The sequence below is a fragment of the Lagenorhynchus albirostris genome, chromosome 16 (genome assembly GCF_949774975.1).
Source record: "Lagenorhynchus albirostris chromosome 16, mLagAlb1.1, whole genome shotgun sequence".
Classification (NCBI taxonomy): Eukaryota; Metazoa; Chordata; class Mammalia; order Artiodactyla; family Delphinidae; genus Lagenorhynchus; species Lagenorhynchus albirostris.
Genome location: NC_083110.1, coordinates 83065573 through 83087306, shown reverse-complemented (window position 1 = coordinate 83087306; position 21734 = coordinate 83065573). Strand labels below are relative to the sequence as shown.

General features: G+C 60.5%; 1 protein-coding gene across 3 annotated transcripts in view; it reads left to right on the top strand.

The window, feature by feature from the left end:
- STK32C (serine/threonine kinase 32C) overlaps positions 1-21198 on the top strand; it is an 83394-nt gene extending 62196 nt beyond the window's left edge. For 2 of the 3 annotated variants that reach the window (XM_060126924.1, XM_060126923.1), the window contains exons 2-11: positions 6596-6747; positions 8854-9027; positions 9888-9925; positions 10025-10114; positions 10940-11043; positions 11649-11765; positions 12947-13072; positions 13147-13278; positions 19487-19554; positions 20526-21179. In XM_060126924.1, the coding sequence (XP_059982907.1) occupies positions 6629-6747; positions 8854-9027; positions 9888-9925; positions 10025-10114; positions 10940-11043; positions 11649-11765; positions 12947-13072; positions 13147-13278; positions 19487-19554; positions 20526-20670 (1113 nt within the window). In that variant the 5' untranslated portion in view covers positions 6596-6628 and the 3' untranslated portion in view covers positions 20671-21179. Of the gene's footprint in view, positions 1-6595; positions 6748-8853; positions 9028-9887; positions 9926-10024; positions 10115-10939; positions 11044-11648; positions 11766-12946; positions 13073-13146; positions 13279-19486; positions 19555-20525 lie in introns of all 3 variants that reach the window. The other variant, XM_060126922.1, reaches the window with a different exon arrangement.
- Positions 21199-21734: the final 536 nt, after the last annotated feature.

The window sequence follows — 21734 nt, the reverse complement described above, 5'->3', positions numbered from 1 at the left end:
TAAGATTGCAGGTCACTATGAAACAGTATTTAGCCATTGAACCTAAGTGACAAAGATTTTTTTTTTACATCCTTATTGGAGTATGATTGCTTTACCATGTTGTGTTAGTTTCTGAAGTGACAAAGATTTTAAAGGCAAATACAGGAAGTCATATACTTGAGGAAAAAGAAAATTTAGTTCTTTTGATATTGAGAAGAGTCCGTTTTTCTAAGTAATCAAAGATGTGATAAAGGCAACACGAAGCCCAGGAAACTGTTTGGTTAAGACACAGAATCTTTGTTTTCTAGGCAGATTACTCAAAAGGTAAAGAAAAACCTTCTATGACCTCTTTTTTATGAATACACTCTTTGTTCATCCTATGGGAAGATTAAATGAAAAAGAAGACACAGAATGTCATGTCTAGTCCTAGGACTAGACAAATAAGCCTTTATATAAATTAAGTATCTCTAAAACTCTCAGAAATACAGAAACTAATCCAAATGTTTTTCAGGTTCTTGTGATCTGGGATAATCTTTGGTAAATAAAAGTTAAGTCTTTAAATGGCTACCTATTTTAATGTGACTATAAACCAATGAGCCTTTTCATGGCTTAAAACCAATCAGCCTTTTGTGACTTAACCACGGACACAGAGGCGTCCCGGAAGAGGGCACAGAAGGTGCAGCCCTCACCAGGATCCAGAGCTTCTCCCAAGGTCAGCCCAGAAGAGCAAAGCCCGCCGTGTCACAGGTGGTCAAAGACAACTCGGCCTCTCCTGAACTGAGCACCCTCTGAGCTGTGCTGCTGGACAGGCTACGCGGAGATGTCGCAGCACAGACAAGGCAGTCTGGGGGGAGCTGGCAAAGGTCCGTATGGCTCTGAATGACAAGTGACACGCAAGACACAGGACGGCAGTGACCACTCCTGGGCACTGTATGTCCATGGATGACCCACGGACTCCCAACACCACGCCCCCCAGAGTCACGTTTGCAGACCAGCTCTCACAAGTGTCTCCCTCCCGCCAGCCTGCATTCGGAAGGGAAGAGCCAGGAGGAATCTCTACCGCCCGCAAGGGGCTCTGGCCAGCGATCCTGCAGCTCTTGTCAGCTCTCCCAGGACCCCCTCGCTTATTTTCATTTTGAAAATTTCGACTGGCTTTCAAAACAATAATGTTAAAAGTGATCTAAGGCTTCCCTGGTGGCACAGTGGTTGGGAGTCCGCCTGCCGATGCAGGGGACGCGGGTTCGTGCCCCGGTCCAGGAGGATCCCACATGCCGCGGAGCGGCTGGGCCCGTGAGCTATGGCCACTGAGCCTGTGTGTCCGGAGCCCATGCTCCGCAACGGGAGAGGCCACAACAGTGAGAGGCCCGCGTACCGCAGAAAAAAAAAAAAAAAAAGTGATCTAGAAGGGACTTCCCTGGTGGCGCAGTGGTTAAGAATCTGCCTGCCAATGCAGGGGACACGGGTTTGAGCCCTGGTCTGGGAAGATCCCACATGCCATGGAGCAACTAAGCCCATGCGGCACAACTACTGAGCCTGTGCGCCACAACTAATGAAGCCCGTGTGCCTAGAGCCCGTGCAACAAGAGAAGCCACTGCAATGAGAAGCCTGTGCACTGCAACGAAGAGTAGCCCCTGCTCACCATAACTAGAGAAAGCCTGCGTGCAGCAACGAAGACCCAACGCAGCCAAAAAGTAAATAAAGTTAAGTAAACAAATAAATCTTAAAAAAAAAGAAGTGATCTAGAAAATGCAGAAAGTTCAGAAAAAAATCACTGTCCTGAGGCCGTCTTCACTGACGTCGGCAGCACCCTTTCTGGGCTTCTTTCTGTCCTTCCTGCATGGCAGCCCCACGCAGCTGCAGCGGGCTCCCGCCCTTTTTGGGCCGGTGTGGTCCTCAGCACACAGGCCCTTCCTGTCCTGTCGGGCCCAGGTTTCCCCCCACCAGGCAGGGCCGGGTGATGCTGAGGCCAAGACCAGCTCTAACAGCTTCCTCTGGATCCAGAAACCTCAGACCACGGATGGCCCCCCCTTCTGCCATCAGGCCACCTGGTGGGCACATCGGGGATTTCCATTTCCGGAATTTCACTGCATCTGGAAAGTCGGGCCAGGTGGCTCGGTGGTGGTGCCTTGAGCTCCTCTTGGTGATGAAGGTGCTGCCGGGCTGCACCACAGCCCGCGGGAAGCTGGCGCTCCCCTCCCTGGGGCAGCGTCCACTAGAGCGAGTGGCGTTGCACTGGCTGGTCTGTGTGATCAGAAGTCGGCTGGCAGCTGGAGCTGGAGCTGATATTATTCTGGGACGTGGTGTTTCTACATCAGGGCTCTCTGGGAGGGAGCCGTTGGCCTTGCATCTCAGCAGTGGCAGAATTTTACTTGTGTTTCTGGCCCATGTCTGCGTAACAGCCCATTTTCTTGCCCAGATTGGCAGCCTACAAAGGTAGCACCCATCAGCCCCGTCTCCCAGCTCCAGGCCAAGGGTGGGAAGAAGGCTGAAGTTTCACACTTAAAAGGGCTCGAGGGCCTTTCCCTGCAGCTGAGGTAGGTAGGGCTGTTCTTCCTGCTGAGCGATGGAATCGTGCGGAGCTTGGGGGCAGCCCCAGGGGCAGGCACTGGCCTTCAGAGCTCCCAAGGGACTCAGCCAGGCTGACAGCCACGGAATGTGCCCCACGGCATGTGCAGGAGCTCTGGGGTTCTTCTCCCGTGACCTCGGCCAGGAGCCCCCGTGGGGCAGCCCACCTGCCCCTCTGGGGCCCTGCCGGCCGCTTCCTTCTCGGCCCCTTGGATCTTTGGCTGGGGGGCAGTGGAGGAGAAGTCTAGTGCCTCACCCCAACCCTGCCACAGGCTCAGAAGTCCTGAGAAGGCATTTGGAGAGCAGATGTGACAGGCTTTTAACTGGTGTAATTGCACTTTACCAAACATAGTTACGTAGCCGCCCAGGACCGGGTCTCTGGCTCCCCTTCGTCAGTCTGCATTTCTGGGTGACATTCTCCGGCCAGGACCGGGCACATGGAGATGCACGAAAGTACATTAAGTCAAGCCCGTGCTGTCCCCGGGCAGCTTGGAAGGTTCTGGGTGTGCGTCCCCAACGCCCAGGGCAGCCAGCTGGGGAGAGTGCTCTGGCCATCCCAGGGCAACCTGGGGGCCGTTTTGCTGAAATGAGAGGAAAGATTCAGAAAGGCTCACTGTCCTAAAATGCGTGGCCTTTAGGGGCCTTGCAGTGTGGCCACCTGCCCTGGCTTCTCTCCGGGCCAGTCTCTGGCCAACAGGGCCTGGCGTACTCAGTGACAGGTTGCCCGTTACGGCCCAGAGCAGCCCTGGCAGCTTGGAAAGCAGTGTTCCATGGCAGTGACACCGACCCTCGTCCGGGTCCCTCAGGGCACCTGGAGGGCTGAGTGGCTACATTTGTTTCCTGGGGTTGCTGTAACGAGTGACCACCCTCGTCCGGGTCCCTCAGGGCACCTGGAGGGCTGAGTGGCTACATTTGTTTCCTGGGGTTGCTGTAACGAGTGACCACCCTCGTCCGGGTCCCTCAGGGCACCTAAGGGCTGAGTGGCTGCATTTGTTTCCTGGGGTTGCTGTAACGAGTGACCACACACGGGGTGGCTGAAGACAGCACACATTTATTCTCATGGTTCTGAAGGCCAGAGCCCTGGCCTCAGTCTAACTGGGCTAGGATCAAGGGGCCCGCAGGGCCGTGCTCCCTTGGAGGCTGGAGGGGAGAGTCTGTCCTTTGCCTCAGCCCTCCTCCCAGAGCTGCAGCCCCTCCAGGTGTCACGTTTCCTTCTGCATGGCCTGGATCCCCAGATCCACGTTGCAGCCCAGCCCCCAGGGTGATGGTGTTTGTGATGGTTGGATGAGGTCGTGAGGGAGGGGGCCCCATGATGGGAATGGAGTCCTTGTAAGAACAAGAGGCCAGAGCTGGCTCACTCTCTACGCGATGTCACCGTGCAAGGCCACGCGAGGACACGGTGAGAGGCGCCACCTGCGAGCCAGGAAGCACCCTGACCTCGGACGTCCAGCCTCCACGGAATACATGAGAGAAACACCTGTTGTTTGAGCTGCGCAGCCTGTGGCGTTCTGTTGTGGGGCCAGAGCCGAGCAAGACACTCTTCTGTCTCCGCTCTGCCCCCGCCGCCCCCGCGAGGACCCTGTGATTACGATTAGGGCTGCCTGCACCTGCCAGGACCGCCTCCCGCCTCGACATCACCAGCTTAACCATACCTGCAGCGTCCTTTTTGCAGGTGACGTCACATGCCCACAAAGTCTGGGGACGAGGATGTGGACATCCGTGGGGGCCATCGTTTAGCTGGTCACATCAGGGAACACGGCCCTGGGTGGACTCGTGCACACAAGGCCTGGACTTGCCCTTGACCACGACCGGTTGGCAGAAGCCTCTTACCCACTGTCCTCACTGACCCCTCACAAGCTCGCGAGCCAGATGGAGAAACGGAGGGTCAGCCAAGTTCAGAGGCCACCGGCCAGCCAGTCGGAGTGGACAGGCCTGAGGGGTGGGACAGGCCCGGGAGGCAGGGCCCTCTGGCCGGGGAGAGAAGCTGGGGGGACATCAGAGCTGCCCTTGCCCACCCACAGTCCGGGGCTCCCTTCTAAACGCGCCCTGTCGCCGGCGGGGCCGCGTGGTTTCACAGCTTCGAGACCAGGTGGGCGTCGTTGGAGGCCTGAAGCGATGTGGGTCTCAGGCCGGCGCCCCAGCCCCACCCCTCCAGTCCCCGGGGTGGGGTCTTTCTGGGGCGTCGGCCCAGGTGACGCAGCTTCAGGCAGGGCTTCGTGGGCGTCTGGGTGGCCGTCGCAGTCCCTGGTGGGGTTTGTGCCCCTGGGTTCGAGGTGGGGCAGTGTGGGCTCGGGGTGTGCCGAGCTCAGCCATGAAAGATGCCCCCTCTGTGCCCGTGGGCGTCACCTGTGAGCTCTACCTCTTGGGGCTCCTGACACGACCTGTGGGCAGCGCGGGGCTGAGCGTGGAGTCACCTCGAAACCGCAGCTGTGCCCGTGAGGGTCACTGTAGCGGGTAGACGTGGGTGTGCAGGACTCTGGCTGTCTCACCACGTGGGTGCGCCTGGGCCTCGGGCGTCTGCCACCAGATGGCGCCACGATGACGCTGCAGGAACGAAAGCCAGGGAGGGGCTCGGCGTGCCCTGCCCCCAGCCCCAGCGGGGCTGCTCTGTTTGCCCGAGCAGGTCTGGCTTCTGCCAATATGGGTGTGTCATCTCTACACTGTTTGCATTAAATAATGTAGCTTGTATATACACTACCAAAAGTAAGGTAGTTAGCTAGTGGGAAGCAGCCGCATAGCACAGGGAGATCAGCTCGGTGCTTTGTGACCGCCTGGAGGGGTGGGATAGGGAGGGTGGGAGGGAGGGAGACGCAAGCGGGAAGAGATATGGGAATATATGTATATACATAACTGATTCATTTTGTTGTGAAGCTGAAACTAGCATACAGTTGTGGAGCAATTATACTCCAATGGAGATGTTAAAAAAAAAAAAAAAGAAGAAGAAAAAAAAAATAATGTAGCTTGACCTTTTCCCTTGGCGTTTTTTAAGTCGTCACACGTCATTAAAAGTATTTATAAATATTATTCCAGTGGCTGTGTGATATTTCATTGCTCTTACTTGCCCGTGTCCATAAGGATGTTGGATGTTAAGGTGGTTTGAAAGTGTGTTATACAGTTGATGAAGAACATCTTTGGAAAAGTCACTGCGTTTCTAAGATGCGTTCCTGTGTGAGGGACGTGGGTTTCACCCAAGGGTTGGATCCAGCAGGTTTGGCCCAAGATCTGGTGCCTGTTGAGATGTCTGATCAGTGCCAGGCCACCTGCCTTTGGGTGAGGCATCTGGGACAGTCCCCAACCCATCTGGAGCTCCAGGATTTTCCACTTCCTCCGGGTCTCTGGCTGTCACTCCTTGAAGATCTGGAGACTGAAGTCTGTGGGAAATGCCTTGGGGTTATCTGTCTTGGGGGGATGGTGTCTCCACTTGAATGGGGGGCGTGGCACTGGTTCTGCAGCCCAGTATTTTGTTCTTTGACCCTGGTTTCCTTTGTCCGGGTTCTGACTGATGCTCCTTGGCCACGAGGGACCCCAGGCCGAGTTTCTCCTTATTCTGTGCTTCTCACTCCCCTCTGCATCCTGGTCTCTCTGCAAGCAGTTAGCCCCGTGTTAGCAGTGTCAACGCTGCTTACTGACATTGCAGCTCGCTGCTCAGAGGGTTGGAATTTGAGCCGTGCAAGGGCCCCACTATCTGAGAGCGTCCCTGTTGTGATGGGGACGGTGGCCTGTGCTTGGTGGGAGCAGCAGCTCTTGCTTCTGGGCTCCCTGGGTGCAGGGCACCAAGCAGGGGGTCCTCTCGTTCATGCCCCATCAATCCTCCGAACCAGTCACTGCCCCAAGCCCTGGGAAGGGGGAGCCCAGGTCTCGGCCCGTGAGGGGCGCGGGCACCATGCAGGCCTAGCCACCCCTGGCATCTGTGCTCTTAGGCCGGGTCCCCCCGGCTTCAGTCTGCACAGGAGACTTATTCCCGCCAAGGACGTGAAATCCGGTCATTTCAGTGTTGTTACGGCCGCGGTACGCGTCCCGGCAGCGGTGCTGACATGCTCTCTGCCCCCAGGTGTGCATCGTGCAGAAGCGGGACACGGAGAAGATGTATGCGATGAAGTACATGAACAAGCAGCAGTGCATTGAGCGGGGTGAGGTCCGCAATGTGTTCCGGGAGCTGGAGATCCTGCAGGAGATCGAGCACGTCTTCCTGGTGAACCTGTGGTGAGCTGGTGGGGGTGGAGCCCTTCTCCTGCCCCGGGCACCCTCCCCCTCCCCTCCCCTCTCTCCCTGCCTCGCCTCCCAGGAGCTGGCGGGGTGGAGCCTTGTCCTGCCCTGGGCACCCTCCCCCTCCGCCTCCCCTCTCTCCCCCCTCGCCTCCCAGTGCCCTGGGAGGTGTCCACACATACACACACATGGCACTAACGCAGGGCTTCCTGGCCTGCAGGAAGCCCGGACTAGGTGTCCACACATACACACACACATACACACAACACACACACACACACACACACGCACACACACATGGCACTGACGCAGGGCTTCCTGGCCTGCAGGAAGCCCAGACTAGGTGTCCACACATACACACACACATACACACAACACACACACACACACACACACGCACACACACATGGCACTGACGCAGGGCTTCCTGGCCTGCAGGAAGCCTGGACTTCCCCACAGAGGATGCCTGTGACACATGAAGTTTCTGGCACTGAAGTCTGGGAGGGAGGCTTTTAGCGCCTAAATCTGAGTTTCCTCCACAAACTGAGCACCAAGACCAGCTGAGGGGTGGGGAGCCTGCAGTGAGATCAACCCCTTCCGCTCTCCCTGGAGTCCTGTGAGCCCCTAGAATGAGACCAGTGTGGCTTCTGGGGGGAAGAGGGAGGAACATGACATGAAAACTTAATTCTTTGTAACTTTACTCTTGAGACAAGAGCCAGCTGATTATCTGAGAGCTCACAGAAGAGATTACAAAGTGGACGGAGGTCCTTAAACCATTGTTTTCCTACTGCCACCATCTTCATCATCTCACCACTGTCTTCTTCTTTATCACCTTCATCCCCAAAACCATCCTCAACATCACCACCGTCACCACCACCACCATCACCGTCACCACCGTCACCACCATCACCACCATCACCACCACCACCGCCGTCACCACCATCACCACCGTCATCACCGTCACCACAGTCATCACCGTCACCATCACCACCGTCATCACCGTCACCATCATCACCGTCACCACCATCACCACCATCACCACCGTCATCACCACCATCATCACCATCACCACCATCACCATCATCACCGTCACCACCATCATCACCGTCACCATCACCACCGTCATCACCGTCACCACCGTCACCACCATCATCGTCACCACCATCTCCACCGTCATCACCACCATCATCACCATCATCACCATCACCACCATCACCAGTGTCACCACCGTCACCACCGTCACCACCACCACCGTCACCACCACCACCGTCACCACCATCACCATCATCACCATCACCACCATCATCACCGTCACCACCGTCACCGCCATCATCACTGTCACCACCATCATCACCGTCACCACCGTCACCACCATCACCGTCACCACCATCACCATCATCATCACCATCACCGTCACCACCATCATCACCATCACCACCGTCACCATCATCATCACCGTCACCACCGTCACCACCATCACCACCGTCACCACTGTCATCACCACCGTCACCACCGTCATCACCACCATCACCACCATCATCATCACCATCACCATCACCACCGTCACCACCATCACCACCATCATCACCATCACCACCGTCACTACTGTCACCACCATCACCACCGTCACCACCATCACCACCATCACCACCATCACCGCCATCACCACCACAACCACCATCACCACCACAGTCACTACAGCTGCCGGCTGTTAGAAGCTGGTCCCTTGCCCAGCCCTACCTGAGCATTTCTCCTCACTGTCTCAATTTCTTCTTTAACAACCCTCTTTATCCCCTTTTTGGAGAAGAGGAAACCAGGGCATCAGGAAAATGGCCCAGGGACAGTGCTGTGTTCCACTCTCCATCAGTCAGCCATGGGCATCTCTGTCCCAGCTGGGCACCTCCCATGGGGACAGGCCTCTCTGTCTTTCCTGAGGGCTCTGGCTCCAGGTGGCTCCTCGGGCAGGGCCCCTCTCCTGGGGGTGCCTGGTGGGGGGTGGCCTTGAGGCCAGGGCTCTTACAGGGGGACTCGTCAGGTGTGGCAGGAGCTGTGACTCTGGTCCCCCAGCCGTGTGCATGCCAGGTCCTCCCACGGTGCCCACAGGTACTCCTTCCAGGACGAGGAGGACATGTTCATGGTGGTGGACCTGCTGCCGGGGGGAGACCTGCGCTACCACTTGCAGCAGAACGTCCAGTTCTCTGAGGACACCGTGAGGCTATACGTTTGTGAGACGGCACTGGCCCTTGACTACCTGCGCAGTCAGCACATCATCCACAGGTGTGTGTACACCTGACGGGGCGGGTGCCGCCCTCCAGCAGGACCCAGATGGGCTCCTGTGTGCTCTGCCCTGCCCTCACCCGCAGCCCTGCCCCCAGGTGTGGCACCGGGCCCGTCAGTGCCTGGCTCTGAGGCCAGCTCCATGGCTGCACGTAAGGTGGCCGCCTGGGGTGGGTCCTGTCTGAGCATCCCCAGCTGAGGCTGGGCACAGAGGGCTGGTGGCCTTCCTGGGATGGGGAGGGGGGCTTCACCTGGTCTGTTCAACTGCAGTATCCCTGCCCCCGCCCAGCAGGTGCCCTTGTGCCCATCTGCCATGTCTTTGGCAAATGCAAGCTAATTTTAACATTTAACATTCAAACTAATTTTAGCATCTGAAGGCAGATGAAATGCGAAAGATGAAGCTGCATCCACAGGATAAAACACAAAATCCCACGTGGTAGAAAGTGAAGTAGACGTGATTCTGCGTTTCTGCCTGTGGGATTCTGTTACCTGGTCACGGTGCAGGACCGAACGTTTACTGAGTGCCGAGAGGTTGGGAAGGCGAGGCCTGTGGCCAGCTGGCGGAGCCACAGACCCCCAGTTGACAATCCTGCGCAGCTGCGGGGCTCTGGGAGAGGGCCCCGCCTCGGGGGTCCAGGCGAGGGGGTCCTGCTTTCATCCTCTGGGGGCTTCAGTGCCCCTCGGCGTCCAGTGCTGGGCATTCTCCCCGCCGTCTGGCCTCAGGAGGTGAAGGGCTGGGTGCACCCAGCTCTGCCAGGGTGCTGCCAGGTGGGGAGGGGGTCTTAGGACCCAGCTCATGGGAACCCCCAGCCCTGCCGGAATCTTTGGACTCATCTCCCTGCTTCCTGCTCTTTCTACAGAGACGTGAAGCCCGATAACATCCTCCTGGATGAGCGAGGTGAGCCTAGGCGTGCGAGCCCAAAGCCGCGGAGGGTGTGCGCCCCTGCCCGCAGGACACATCCCCTTGGGACAGTCATGCTGTCCTCTGTCCTCGCAGGACATGCGCACCTGACTGACTTCAACATCGCCACCATCATAAAGGATGGCGAGAGGGCGACTGCGCTGGCCGGGACCAAGCCGTACATGGGTGAGGCTCGCCCCTCCCAGCCCGCGGCCCCTGCCAGCCTGCCGGCCGGTCTCCTCCCCTGGCCTGTGGCTGGTGCGGTCGGGTCACTGACCTAAAGGCACAGCAGCAGGGGATGGTCAGGCTAAGAACAGCCAGGCCTGATCCGTGCAGAAGAATCTGAGTGACGGGCGTGTACTGTGGGTCTGATAATGAGATAGCCCACCGCCCTCGTCAGGCTGTGGGACTGGGATTTGAACCAGGCGGTCAGTGGGGAAGGACAGACTGACCGCCGAGGGCAGCTTCCTAGTCCAGCTCTGGCGGCAGCCTGGTCTCTGGGCCTGCGGTCACGGGCCCTGCGGTTACCGGGGCTGCGGTCACGGGCCCTGTGGTCACCGGGGCTGGGGTCACGGGCCCTGCGGACACCGGGGCTGGGGTCACGGGCCCTGTGGTCACCGGGGCTAGGGTCACGGGCCCTGTAGTCACCGAGGCTGGGGTCACGGGCCCTGCGGTCACCGGGGCTGGGGTCATGGGCCCTGCGGTCACCGAGGCTGGGGTCACGGGCCCTGCGGTCACCGGGGCTGGGGTCACGGGCCCTGTGGTCACCGGGGCTGGGGTCACGGGCCCTGTGGTCACCAGGGTTAGGGTCACAGGCCCTGTAGTCACCGAGGCTGGGGTCACGGGCCCTGCGGTCACCGAGGCTGGGGTCACGGGCCCTGCGGTCACTGAGGCTGGGGTCACGGGCCCTGCGGTCACCGGGGCTGGGGTCACGGGCCCTGTGGTCACCGGGGCTGGGGTCACGGGCCCTGTGGTCAGGGATGCTCAGCTCCTCCTTCCCTCCCTGGAAAGCTCCGGAGATCTTCCAGTCTTTTGTCAACGGTGGGACTGGCTACTCCTTCGAGGTGGACTGGTGGTCGGTGGGGGTGATGGCCTATGAACTGCTGCGTGGATGGGTATGGAGCTCCTGCGGCCCGCGGGCTCAGTCCCCAGACCCCGAGCTAGCTGCGTCCCCCCGGGGTGTCCCCAGCTCCCAAAGGGGTGAGGCTGCCCCCACCCCCAGGTGCTCAGGGTGGTCCGTGCTTTCCGTCAGCGAGGCTGCATGCTGGAGGGGGCTGGGGGCAGGCAGAGAACCGTCCAGCAGGGCTGCCCCCTCGGGACTTCCCGTGAGGCTCGTGTGCGGGTGGGCCCCTGTGCTATCCCCACAGCTGCCGTGGCCCAGCCAGCGCTGGAGCCCCGGAGGCTGGGGGCCTCGTCAGGTCACCACCTGCCCTTCCCAGCTCCTCGTCGGGGCCTCCGAGGACTTGCCCTGGAGAAGGCCCTAGGCAAGGCAGCCCCCTCTGCCCTCTGCAGCTGGTCCACCAGGCCCAGGCGCCCTGGGGGCGCTGTGCGTCCTTCCCAGCCCGCTGGCAGCCTCTCGGGTCGTCTCCCCGGCTGCACTGCAGGCTTGGCCTCCTGGGCTCTTCCCTGGGCCTGCACCGGGGGCTGGGGGCAGGTAGGCTCACCTCGGGTGGCCCTGGGTTCGGGGAGGCGCCGCTGCAGCTCTGCCTCTGCTGCCCAGAGGCCCTACGACATCCACTCGGGCAACACCGCGGAGTCCCTGGTGCAGCTGTTCAGCACCGTGAGCGTCCAGTACGTGCCCACCTGGTCCAAGGAGATGGTGGCCCTGCTGCGGAAGGTGAGCCGCCCCTCCCGGCCCTGCCTGGAGCGCAGGCCCGGCCAGACACGTGGGGCTCGACGGGCATCCTGTCCCGAGGGTGGGCAGCCTGGAGGCCCTGGTCCGGAGAAGGCATCTGGTTCGCGCCTTCTGCGTCTTGTGTGCTTCTCCGGCCGGGCTTCCAGCGGCCACCCGCTCCTTGTCCTGCTGTAACAGCTCGGCCCACGTGAGCACAGGTGCAGCTGAATTTAATCCTTACGACCTGGTTGCGCGTCACAGATGCCCAGGCTCAGGGCAGGTCACCCCATCGTGTGTGTTGGAGGGAGGGTGTGTGGGGCTGGGTGCCGGGGCCGCCCTGCTCTGGTCCCCTCTGCCCCATGCCTCCTGCTGGAGGTGGGCAGTCACTGGCCTGGCCAGCCCCCCGCGGGGAGCAAGCAGAGAAAACCCCAGAACCCCCGCGCATTCCAGGTCCTGAGCACAAGTCAGCAGCGGCCCGGGGACCTCAGCCTGGTGGGGACCTCAGCTTGGTGGGGACCTGGGGCTGTGGCGCCACCACTGGAGTGCCTCCCCTGGGGTCCAGGTCCGGGCCGGGGGGCCACTCCTCGGCTGGCCAGCCAGCTCCCCACTCGGAGAGCCGTCCCTCAAGCACGCTGGGGCGTCGAAGCTGGGTCAGGATGGGTGAGGGAGGGCGTGCTGGACATTTGTGGCCCGGCTCACCCCCAGCTCCCGTCTCCTGGCCCCGGGGTCCTGCTGGGCAGGTCCTGGCCCCTGCCCGGAGACCTTAGGCCCTGGAAGTGTAGCCAAGCGGCTAGAGGCCCTCCCCCAGCCCCCGAGAGGGGCTCTTAACACAGCCTTCGCCCCGCACAGCTGTGCCCACAGCAGCCAGGTGGCTCACACGGCGGGACCCCGGCCGCCGCAGGCCCAGGCTGGGGGTGAGGAGGGTCCGCACACCAGGCTGGGGAGCCTTGGACTGGGTCTCTGCTGTTTCCCCCGGAAAAGGCGATGGCCGTGATGCTGGCCACGCACGCACGGCTGCCCTGGGGCCTCCTGGGGCCGTGACAGCCACCATCCTGTCGGGCTCCAAGCGGGAGGGCAGTGAGCCAGGCTGCTGCCTGCTGATGGCTCCGGGGAGACCTGCACCGGGGCCGGTGAGCGCCGGGTAGACCTGGGCCCGGGGCAGGCTGACCGGGGCCTTGTTCCAGCTGCTCACCGTGAACCCCAAGCACCGCGTGTCCAGCCTGCAGGACATGCAGGCGGCCCCCGCACTGGCCGATGTGCTGTGGACCGAGCTGAGTGAGAAGAAGGTGGAGCCCGGCTTCGTGCCCAACGTAAGCCCACAGGCCCAGGGTGGACGGGGCGGGCGAGGGTGGCCGGGTGCCGGGCTCAGCACCGTCCTCCACAGAAAGGCCGCCTGCACTGCGACCCCACCTTCGAGCTGGAGGAGATGATCCTGGAGTCGCGGCCGCTGCACAAGAAGAAGAAGCGCCTGGCCAAGAACAGGTCGCGGGACAGCAGCAGGGACAGCTCCCAGTCGGTGAGCTCGGGGCCCGCGCCCAGCACAGCTGCTCCTGCCTGCCCTTCGCTCCCTCCTCTGCAGGGCGGGCACTGGCCGTCGGGGTATGAGGGTGCCTCCTGCCTCACCCAGCTCTGCTGTGGCTGCGTAGGGCCAGGCTCTGCCCCCGTGGTCACGGGGCCACCTGTGTGCGTGCATGCACGCACGCTTTTGTGCATGTGTGTGCGTGCATACGCGAGTGTGTGCATGTGCGCGCGTGTGCATGCGTGTGTGCATGGAGGCTGCATGTAAGTGCATGTGCGCGTGCGTGCATGCACGTACGTGAGTGCATGTGTGTGCGTGTGCATGCGTGCATATGCATGTGTGTGCACATGCGTGTGGGTGTCTCTGCCTCCTCTTCGCACGAGCACACCAGTGACACTGGGTAGGATGCGTAGTGCGGGTGACCTGCCCTTTACTTGACTGGTGGCATCTGCAGGGACGTCGTTTCACATTCTGAGGAAATGGGGCCAGGACCCCACCCTGGGGGACATGGTTTAACCTGTCAAAGCCCCCATCCTGCCCCAGGTCAGCTGCTCTTGGAAGTGGGGGGGCGTTCCCGGGGAGCAGGGGATCCAGCCTGGACCCGTCCCTGGGGCATGGCCAGCGTTCACAACACAACTAGGGCTGCGGGTGTGGATGGTGGTGATCACAGCGGGGACACTGTACGCGCTCGGCAGTCCCCCAGCCCCCGGACCCGGCCGAGCCTGTGGGGATGTCCTGGGATGCAGCCTCTCACACCTGGGGGGCCTGTGCTGCCCCCGGCCTGGGTCCTGGGCAGAGAGATGGGTGTCAGCCTCTTCTCACTGCGGTGAAAGGCCAGGATGGGGTCTTCCTTGGAACCCTCAATTTCTCAGTGAGAAGGTGGGTGGGCTCCCATCCCCTCCCCTGATGGCAGCCCCTGGTGCCGGCAGGGGCACTGCAGGTGTGGAGCTGTCCTTGATGTCCTGTTGGTCTGACTTTGTTCTTGCTATCGGGGTGGGAGTGATGGCTTTGAGTTCTTTATATGAAAGAGCTGAAGTTACATTTCTTATTTCTGTTTTTTATTATTGATCGATAAGTTATTTATTTACATATTCTGCACACAAGTGCCTTAGACAGACGATTTGTAAAGATTTTCTTCTAGTCTGTGGGTTTTCTTTCTTTTTTAAAAAATAAATTTATTAATTAATTTATTGACTTTTGGCTGCACTGGGTCTTCGTTGCTGCGCGCGGGCTTCCTCTAGTTGCAGCGAGCGGGGGCTACTCTTTGTTGCGGTGCGTGGGCTTCTCATTGTGGTGGCTTCTCTTGTTGAGGAGCACGGGCTGTAGGCGTGTGGGTTTCAGTAGCTGTGGCTCACGGGCTCTAGAGCGCAGGCTCAGTAGTTGTGGCACACGGGCTTAGTTGCTCCACGGCATGTGGGAGCTTCCCAGACCAGGGCTCAGACCTGTGTCCCCTGCAATGGCCGGCGGATTCTTAACCACCGCGCCACCAGGGAAGTCCTGTGGGTTTCCTTTCTTCTGGTTGACACCATCTGCAGCGGAAGTCTGGTTTTGATTAAGCCCCACGTATCTGTTTCCTTTGTTCATTCATGCTTTTGGTGTCGTTTCTAAGAAACCATTGCCTCATCTAAGGTCACAAAGAGGTACTCCTGTGTTTTCTTCTAAGTGTTTTATGTTCTTTGTCTTACAGTTTGGGTGTAGAATCCGCCTCGAGTTAGTTTTGTGGATAGTGTCAGGTAGGGTCCAACCTGCTTCTTTTTTTTTTTTTTTTTTTTTTTGCGGTATGTGGGCTTCTCACTGCTGCGGCCTCTCCCGTTGCGGAGCACAGACTCCGGACGCGCAGGCCCAGCGGCCACGGCCCACGGACCCCGCCGCTCCGCGGCACGCGGGATCCTCCGGGACCGGGGCACGAACCCATGTCCCCTGCATCGGCAGGCGGACTCCCAACCACCGCGCCACCAGGGAAGCCCCAACCTGCTTCTTTTGCCTGTGGACGTGCAGTCGTCCAGGCGCTGTTGGTTGAAAGAGCTCTTCTTTCTTCCGTTGAATTGCTTGGCGTCATTAATTGACCGTGAAGGTGGGGGTTTACGTATGGAGTGGACGCGGGGGTTTACGTATGGACTTGCCGTTCTAGTTCGCTGAGCTGTGTGTCTGTCCTGCCGGTGCCACACTGACTTGACAGTTAGAGCTCTCTGGTGAGTTCTGAGGTCAGGAAGTAAGTGTGAGTCCTCCGACCTGTTCTTTTTCGAGACGGTTCGGCTACTCTGGGTCCCTGGCATTTCCAGGGCATCCTGAGGGGTTTGGGAATGACATCTGAGTTGCTCAGCAGGTCATCTGTGACTGAGTTAGGGATTGGTGCCTGGTCCCCAGGCCCAGGCCCTTCGTCACTCCCCACCTTGGTGATACCTGGGGTCAGACGCTGTGTGTATCAGCATCGACAGGGCCCGTGGATGTCTACCCCGAGGACCGTGTGCACGGATTGACTCAGGCAGGGCGCCCGGAACAGCCACTCATGCAGTCGGGGTGGGGGGCAGCAAGTCTGGGTTTCAGGCAGCGTCCTCGGAGAGCAGCCTGCCCTTCAGGGACCTGAGCGCGGGTTACACTCTGGGGAAGCGGCCTTTCCTGCCCCTGCACCCGGCACCCAGTCAGCGAAAGGCCCCAGAGGGATAGACATTTCCGTGGCTTCCTGACTCTGTGCGGCAAAGGGTCCAAAAGCCCACAGCAGGTCGCTGGACCACACGCATGTGCCACTGCAAGGAAAGGCGCCGGAGCCGGGCGGGGTGCGCAGCGCAGCCCCAGCTCCCTGCCGACAGCACAGCCCGTGCCTCGGGAAGGAGGGGTCCCTGGGGCACGGCACTGTGCACACCGTCTGCCTCTAACGCTGCCCAGACCCTCCGAGCGGCTCCTTGGGCAGGAGTGTCTCTTGTCCTTGGAGAACCTGGGTGCGGAAGGGTGAGATGAACCGCAGCCCCTCCCCCCGCCAACCCCCAGGCCGCGGACATCGTCTCTCCATCCCCATCCCCACTCTAGCACCTCCTCACCCTCAGATGGTACCTCTTCTGGTCTGCATGCATCAGGGGCTCACCTCCTGGCGTGACCTCAGCCCTCGTCCCTGAGTGGCCTGAGCTTCTGGTCCAGAACTGGCTCCGGCCGGAGTTTGTGCACCTGTCCGTTTATCGTCAGCACTGAGCCAGGGTTGACGGACCCGTTGTAAGTTGAAAATATCATAAGTCAATATGCATTTACAATCCCCCACCTACCAAACATCGTAGCTTAGTCCGGCCTGCCTTATACGTGCTTAGAGCACTCCGGGCAGAATTGTCTAACACAGAGTCTATTTTATAACAAAGTGTTGACTGTCTCATGTAAATGATCAAAATGCTGTACTGAACATGAAAACCAGAACGGCTGTCTGGGTCCCTGTGGTCGTGGGGCTGAGCTGGAGCTGCAGCCCCTGGCCAGCATCACAGGAGAGGATCGGACCGCGTATCACTAGCCCGGGAAAAGATCAAAGTTCAGAATTTGAAGTACGGTTTCTACTACCTGATATCACTTTCACACCACTGTAAAGTCAGAAAGTCGTTTGCCGAACCATCATACCTGGGGACTGGCTTTATACTGTGTTAGTCCTAGGTGAATGCAAAATACCAGCCCTCTTTGCCGATGGGATCGGAAAGCATGTGTGTGTCCAGTCAGTGGCTGTGCGCCACACACCAGCAGCTGCGTCATCTGTTCTGGTAAAGCGTCCGCTTCAGGCTCAGCGGTGGCGCTCGGGCCACCACTAGGTTAAATCTGTCCCAGTTCCCCTCTCCTGCCACGAGCCGTCTGATCTCTGCAGGGCCAGGCTCATGAATTCAACGGGAAAACAATGGAAGCAGCATCCTTGGGTCCCCACAGGTAAAGGCAAAGCCTCAGACGTCCCTCGCAGTGGCACCTGTCACTGCTGTTCCACTCTGGGGGTGGGTTTGTTTTCTGTTTCTTGTCTCGGCTGGTTTGTTGAGAGGGGGTAGAGTTTCAGGAGCTATCACTGGGCTTTTCCGTGATAATAGCTGTTACTCCACAGGTCAAGGTACTAATCTGAGAATTCTGCTAGATGCCAAATACATCGGTCTTGGTTATGCAAGCAGCAGCTAGGGGGCGGTAGCCACTGGGTAGGCTAAGATGGACGTGGGCCAAGTGTTAGCGCAGACCCTGTCTCCAACAGACCTCTAAACGGCTGGGCGTTACCCCCTCCTGTGTGCAGACATGAGGGAAGTGGTCATAAATACCTTTGGGAAGGGCTGAGGGTATAGCTGCCATGTACACTTGCTGTGAATTAGCCTGGGCCTTCCCTACAGGGAGCCTGCCTCTCCTTCAGCCCTGGGTCTAGGTCTGAGAACCGAATTCGATGTGGAAATGAGAAAAAGAATTGTGACCTTCCATCAAGGTGGCCGACGCCAGCCTTCTGCTCCCGCACCCCTGATCTTACTGTGTGTGTGTGTGTGTGTGTGTGTGTGTGCGTGCGTGCGTGCGTGCGTGCGCGCACGCGCGCGCAAGCACTGGCTGTCCGTCTCTGACCCCTGGGAGCGCCGTGACCTGTCAAACGTCGTCCACATCCCTGGGGGTCGGGGTGCCCTGCGTGCCCCTCTAACCTGGAGGCCTGTTGCGGCAGTCCCACCCACCTTGGTGCGGCTGAGTAGGCGAGGTTACGGCTTCCACTGTTCTGGGTCCCGTCATCACCTCCTCTGGGGGCTCGGTCCTGGAGCAGAACCTCCTGAACAAGACAGACGCCACTGAGCTTCCCCAGGGCACCGTGCCCCCCCCCCCAGCTCATTCCTTGTCATCTGGCTGGAAGGAGTGTCCTTCGGGCCCTCCAGAGGAACACGGTCGTCTGATGGGTCCGTGGGTCTTTATCCTTGAGTCTGTTGACGCGCTCCAGCTGCCCAGCCCTCTGAGACTTTGACGCGCCCGCCACCCCCCGGCATTCTCCCAAGGCCGTTCTGAACCTTCCGGACTCTTCACCTGGGCCGTCATTTTTCCCATGTTTCCACGTTGCAGCGTATTAGGACCCACACACGCCAGGGCTCTTGCCGGGGAATTAGACCCGAGTCTTGGAAGGGCAGACTCTCCCTTGTCCAGCCACATAGCCCCACCCCCAGGCCCCTCCCAGGCCCGTCCTGCCGGTTCGTAGTAACACCTTCCTTACCAGCAGGCTGAGCGCCTGCGCAGTTGCGAGGGGTGCACGTGACGAGGAGGGCAGGGGGGGCAGGGCTTGAGCGGGCCAGTGCTGTGTCTCGCCTGCTGTGGTTGCAGCTCTGCGTCGTCCGCAGGAGTTGGGGTGGAGGTGTCACTCTCCTCCAGCGGGCGAGAGGCCCTCCCGCGGGCTCGGGAGTGCAGGGGCGCAGGGTTGACGTGCCCACGAACATCTCCTCGGGTGGCCCCTCCCACGTCCCAGAGGCCCGCTCCTTCCCTATCAGGGCCTTACATTTGATGCAGGAAACTTCAAGGCTGTGAGTCCAGCGTTCTCTGAAGTTCCGCTGTCTCAGCCTGTCTCCAGCTCCCTGTGGGGGCTGCGGGATGGAGCGTCTCCACATTGCGGCTGGGGCTGCTGCTTGGCCGCCCCGAGCCCGTGGCTCACACGCCCATGGGGCCAGGCGCGACCACCCTGACCCGCAGTCCCAGTGCGTCCCCTCCACCTGCACCCTCTCCCGACACACCTGAGGCGAGGGTCTTAGCGGTCGGGGTCTCACGCCCGCCAGGGCCCTTCAGCACTCCTTGCATCTGGCCAGGGCGGGACCCAACTCCAGAACCCCATGCTGAGCATCTGCTTCTTGGGACAGCTCCTGCCGGGGACCTTCTTAGTCAGGTTCCCCGGAGTCAGACCCTCAGATGGGATCTGTGTACCAGGCTCAAGTGACCAGGAGGACCTGGTGTGTGTCGGAGAGGGGAGGGAACCAAGCCCGGTGTGGCTTCCACACGAGTCTGGCTCTGCACACACTGCAACCACCCTGAGATAGGGGCCGGGCGTCCTTCTGTCTCCGGCTAAGGGTCACCTGGAGATGCAAACTCCCATGCGCTCCGGCTGCCGAAACAGCCCAAAGGCAGGCTCCTCAGAGAGGGGGAGGCCACGGAGCAGAAGCGGACCAGGGGTGCCCAGGAGCTCACCTGAGGGATGCGAGGGAACCTGGCGGGGTCCGTGCGCTCATCTTTGTGTCTTTCTGACTAACAGGAGAATGACTACCTTCAGGACTGCCTTGATGCCATCCAGCAAGACTTCGTGATTTTTAATAGAGAAAAGTGAGTGTGCGTGCTGGGGGCCAGTAATGGGGGCAGAAAGGACTTTGGGGAATTGGGCCTCGGTTTTCTTGGCCACAGCAGCCACGTGGCATCAGCGGGGCTGGGAAGCCTGACCCCTGCCCTCCTCGGGGTCTCTGAGCAGTGGCCCTGGGGGAGAGGGTGGGAGGTCCCTGTTCAGGCTTCTGGGGGAAGGGCTCGTTGGGCACTTTCAGCCAGTGGCCAGAATCTCCTGGGCAGACGCTGGGTGGACCTGCCCAGCTGAGGGCAGACGACTTCCTGGGCGGCCCCTGCAGTCACAACTCCCACCCCTCACTTGGTTATTCAGGCCTGTGGGGCAGAAAGGGCAGAGCTGGCTGGCAGGGAGATACGACAGGCCACAAATAGACACCCAAAACACCTGCCACAGTGGAGGGAGGCGGCCCAGTGCTGTGGGGCCCGAGAGGAGGAGGAGTGGGGCGAGGCCAGAGGACTTCCTGGAGGAGGCGGCTCTGAGCTCTGGCCTGGCAAGTGAGCAGGATTAGCTGGTGCTCTGTCCTGCCTCAGTGACCAGGACGACGTGTGGACACTGGTTTAGGACAGTGGCCATCGTCCTGGAGGTCAAGGCTGTGTAGTGATGGGACCTGGCCAGGTGCTTTGTTCCAGAATTGCTGACCCACAGAACCTGCGCTTAAACTAGGCCCCCTTTTAGCTTCTGGCTGGAAATGGGCTGAGACTCGCCAGCCCTGCCACTCCGAGACCGAGGGCCAGGAACGGCCAGACAGAGGGTGCTGGGCTGGAACGCCCCGTGTGCCCGCACGCCCTGTTGAGCCAGTGTGGCTGGAGGAGCTTCTGCCTAGGCAGAGATGCCCAGCATGTGTCCGTGTTCCTGCGGGACCCACTCCAGGAGTCCCTGGACAGGCCCTGGGCCAGCGAGCAGCGTCCGGGGCTGCCGGCGAGGCCGCGTCAAGGCCCTCCCTGTGTCTCCCCCCAAGGCTGAAGAGGAGCCAGGACCCCACGAGCGAGCCCCTGCCCGCACCTGAGCCCGGGGAGGGCGCAGAGGCCTTGGCAGACGGCGAGGGGGCACGCTCGGCCCTGCGTGTGTGCGGCACCATTTGCCCCTCGGCCGGGAGCGGCTAGGCGGCCCCTGCCCACGGCGTCAGCTCAGGTCACGCCGGAGACTCGGGGCCTCCAGAGGGACCCGGCGGCGGGCGGAGGCCCAGCATCGACTTTCCCACGGAGCGGCCCGGCGGGTCCAGGCCCAGGCCCAGGCCGGCGGCTCCCGCTGCAGCCGGCTGGACTTTCCCTGGACAGTCTGACCGCTGAGGCTGCCCTCCGGCTCTTTGTCACGTGGTGACAAAGAGGCTGTGGGTGTGGCCAAGAGCAGTGGGCACGGAGGGCGGGGCGCCCAGGCGATGGCGGACAGAAGCACGTGGCCCGCACGCGGGCTCTCCTGGTGGCCCCCGACGGGCCACGTGGTTGGACGGGCACCCTGGTCTCCTGCCACCTGCTGTACATAGCTCGCCTCGCCCGGCCGTGCCGCCTGGAGCCGGGGTGGGGGTGGGGGGCCGGCCCAGGGGCTGCTCGGCTCCTGTCCATCAAGGGGGGAGGGGTGTGGGCGTGAAGAGTGTTTTACAGAGATACAGACCGTTCTGGTAATTTCTGCTGTGTTCCTGTATAGTTCCCACCTCTGAGAAAAACACCATGAGAACCACTTGGTGTTGGCTGTTCTGCGCGTTCTATGCCTGCTGCGTTACAGAACGTTCGTCTGGGAGTCGGGGCGGGGCCTGCTGGGGCAGGGCCTCCCCGGAGCCCCGGTCCTCAGCCTTGGGGTGGATGCCCGTCTCCTGCCCCCGGCGCCTTGAGGCCGCTGCAGGGTTGAGGGGCAGGTGGTGCCTGTCAGAGCGCAGGGGCACCTGGGGCAGAACCGTGAAATCGACAAGGACCGGAGCACCCACGGATTGGAACAGCTCACGGCCCCTGCTCCCCCAGGTGCAGGGAGTTAGGGTCAGCAGCACAGCACAGCGAGCCCACATGGGGCACGTGCGCCCGGGTAGCACCGGGGAGCCAGGGTCCAGAGGTGGGCAGTACTGCAGGATGCCCTGTGGCGGTGCCGATCCCCAGAGAAAGTTCTGGGTGGAGACTTGGTGATGTCAGAGGCAGGAACTGGGCAGGGGGTAGGTTTGGGGTTTTGTATAAACCCG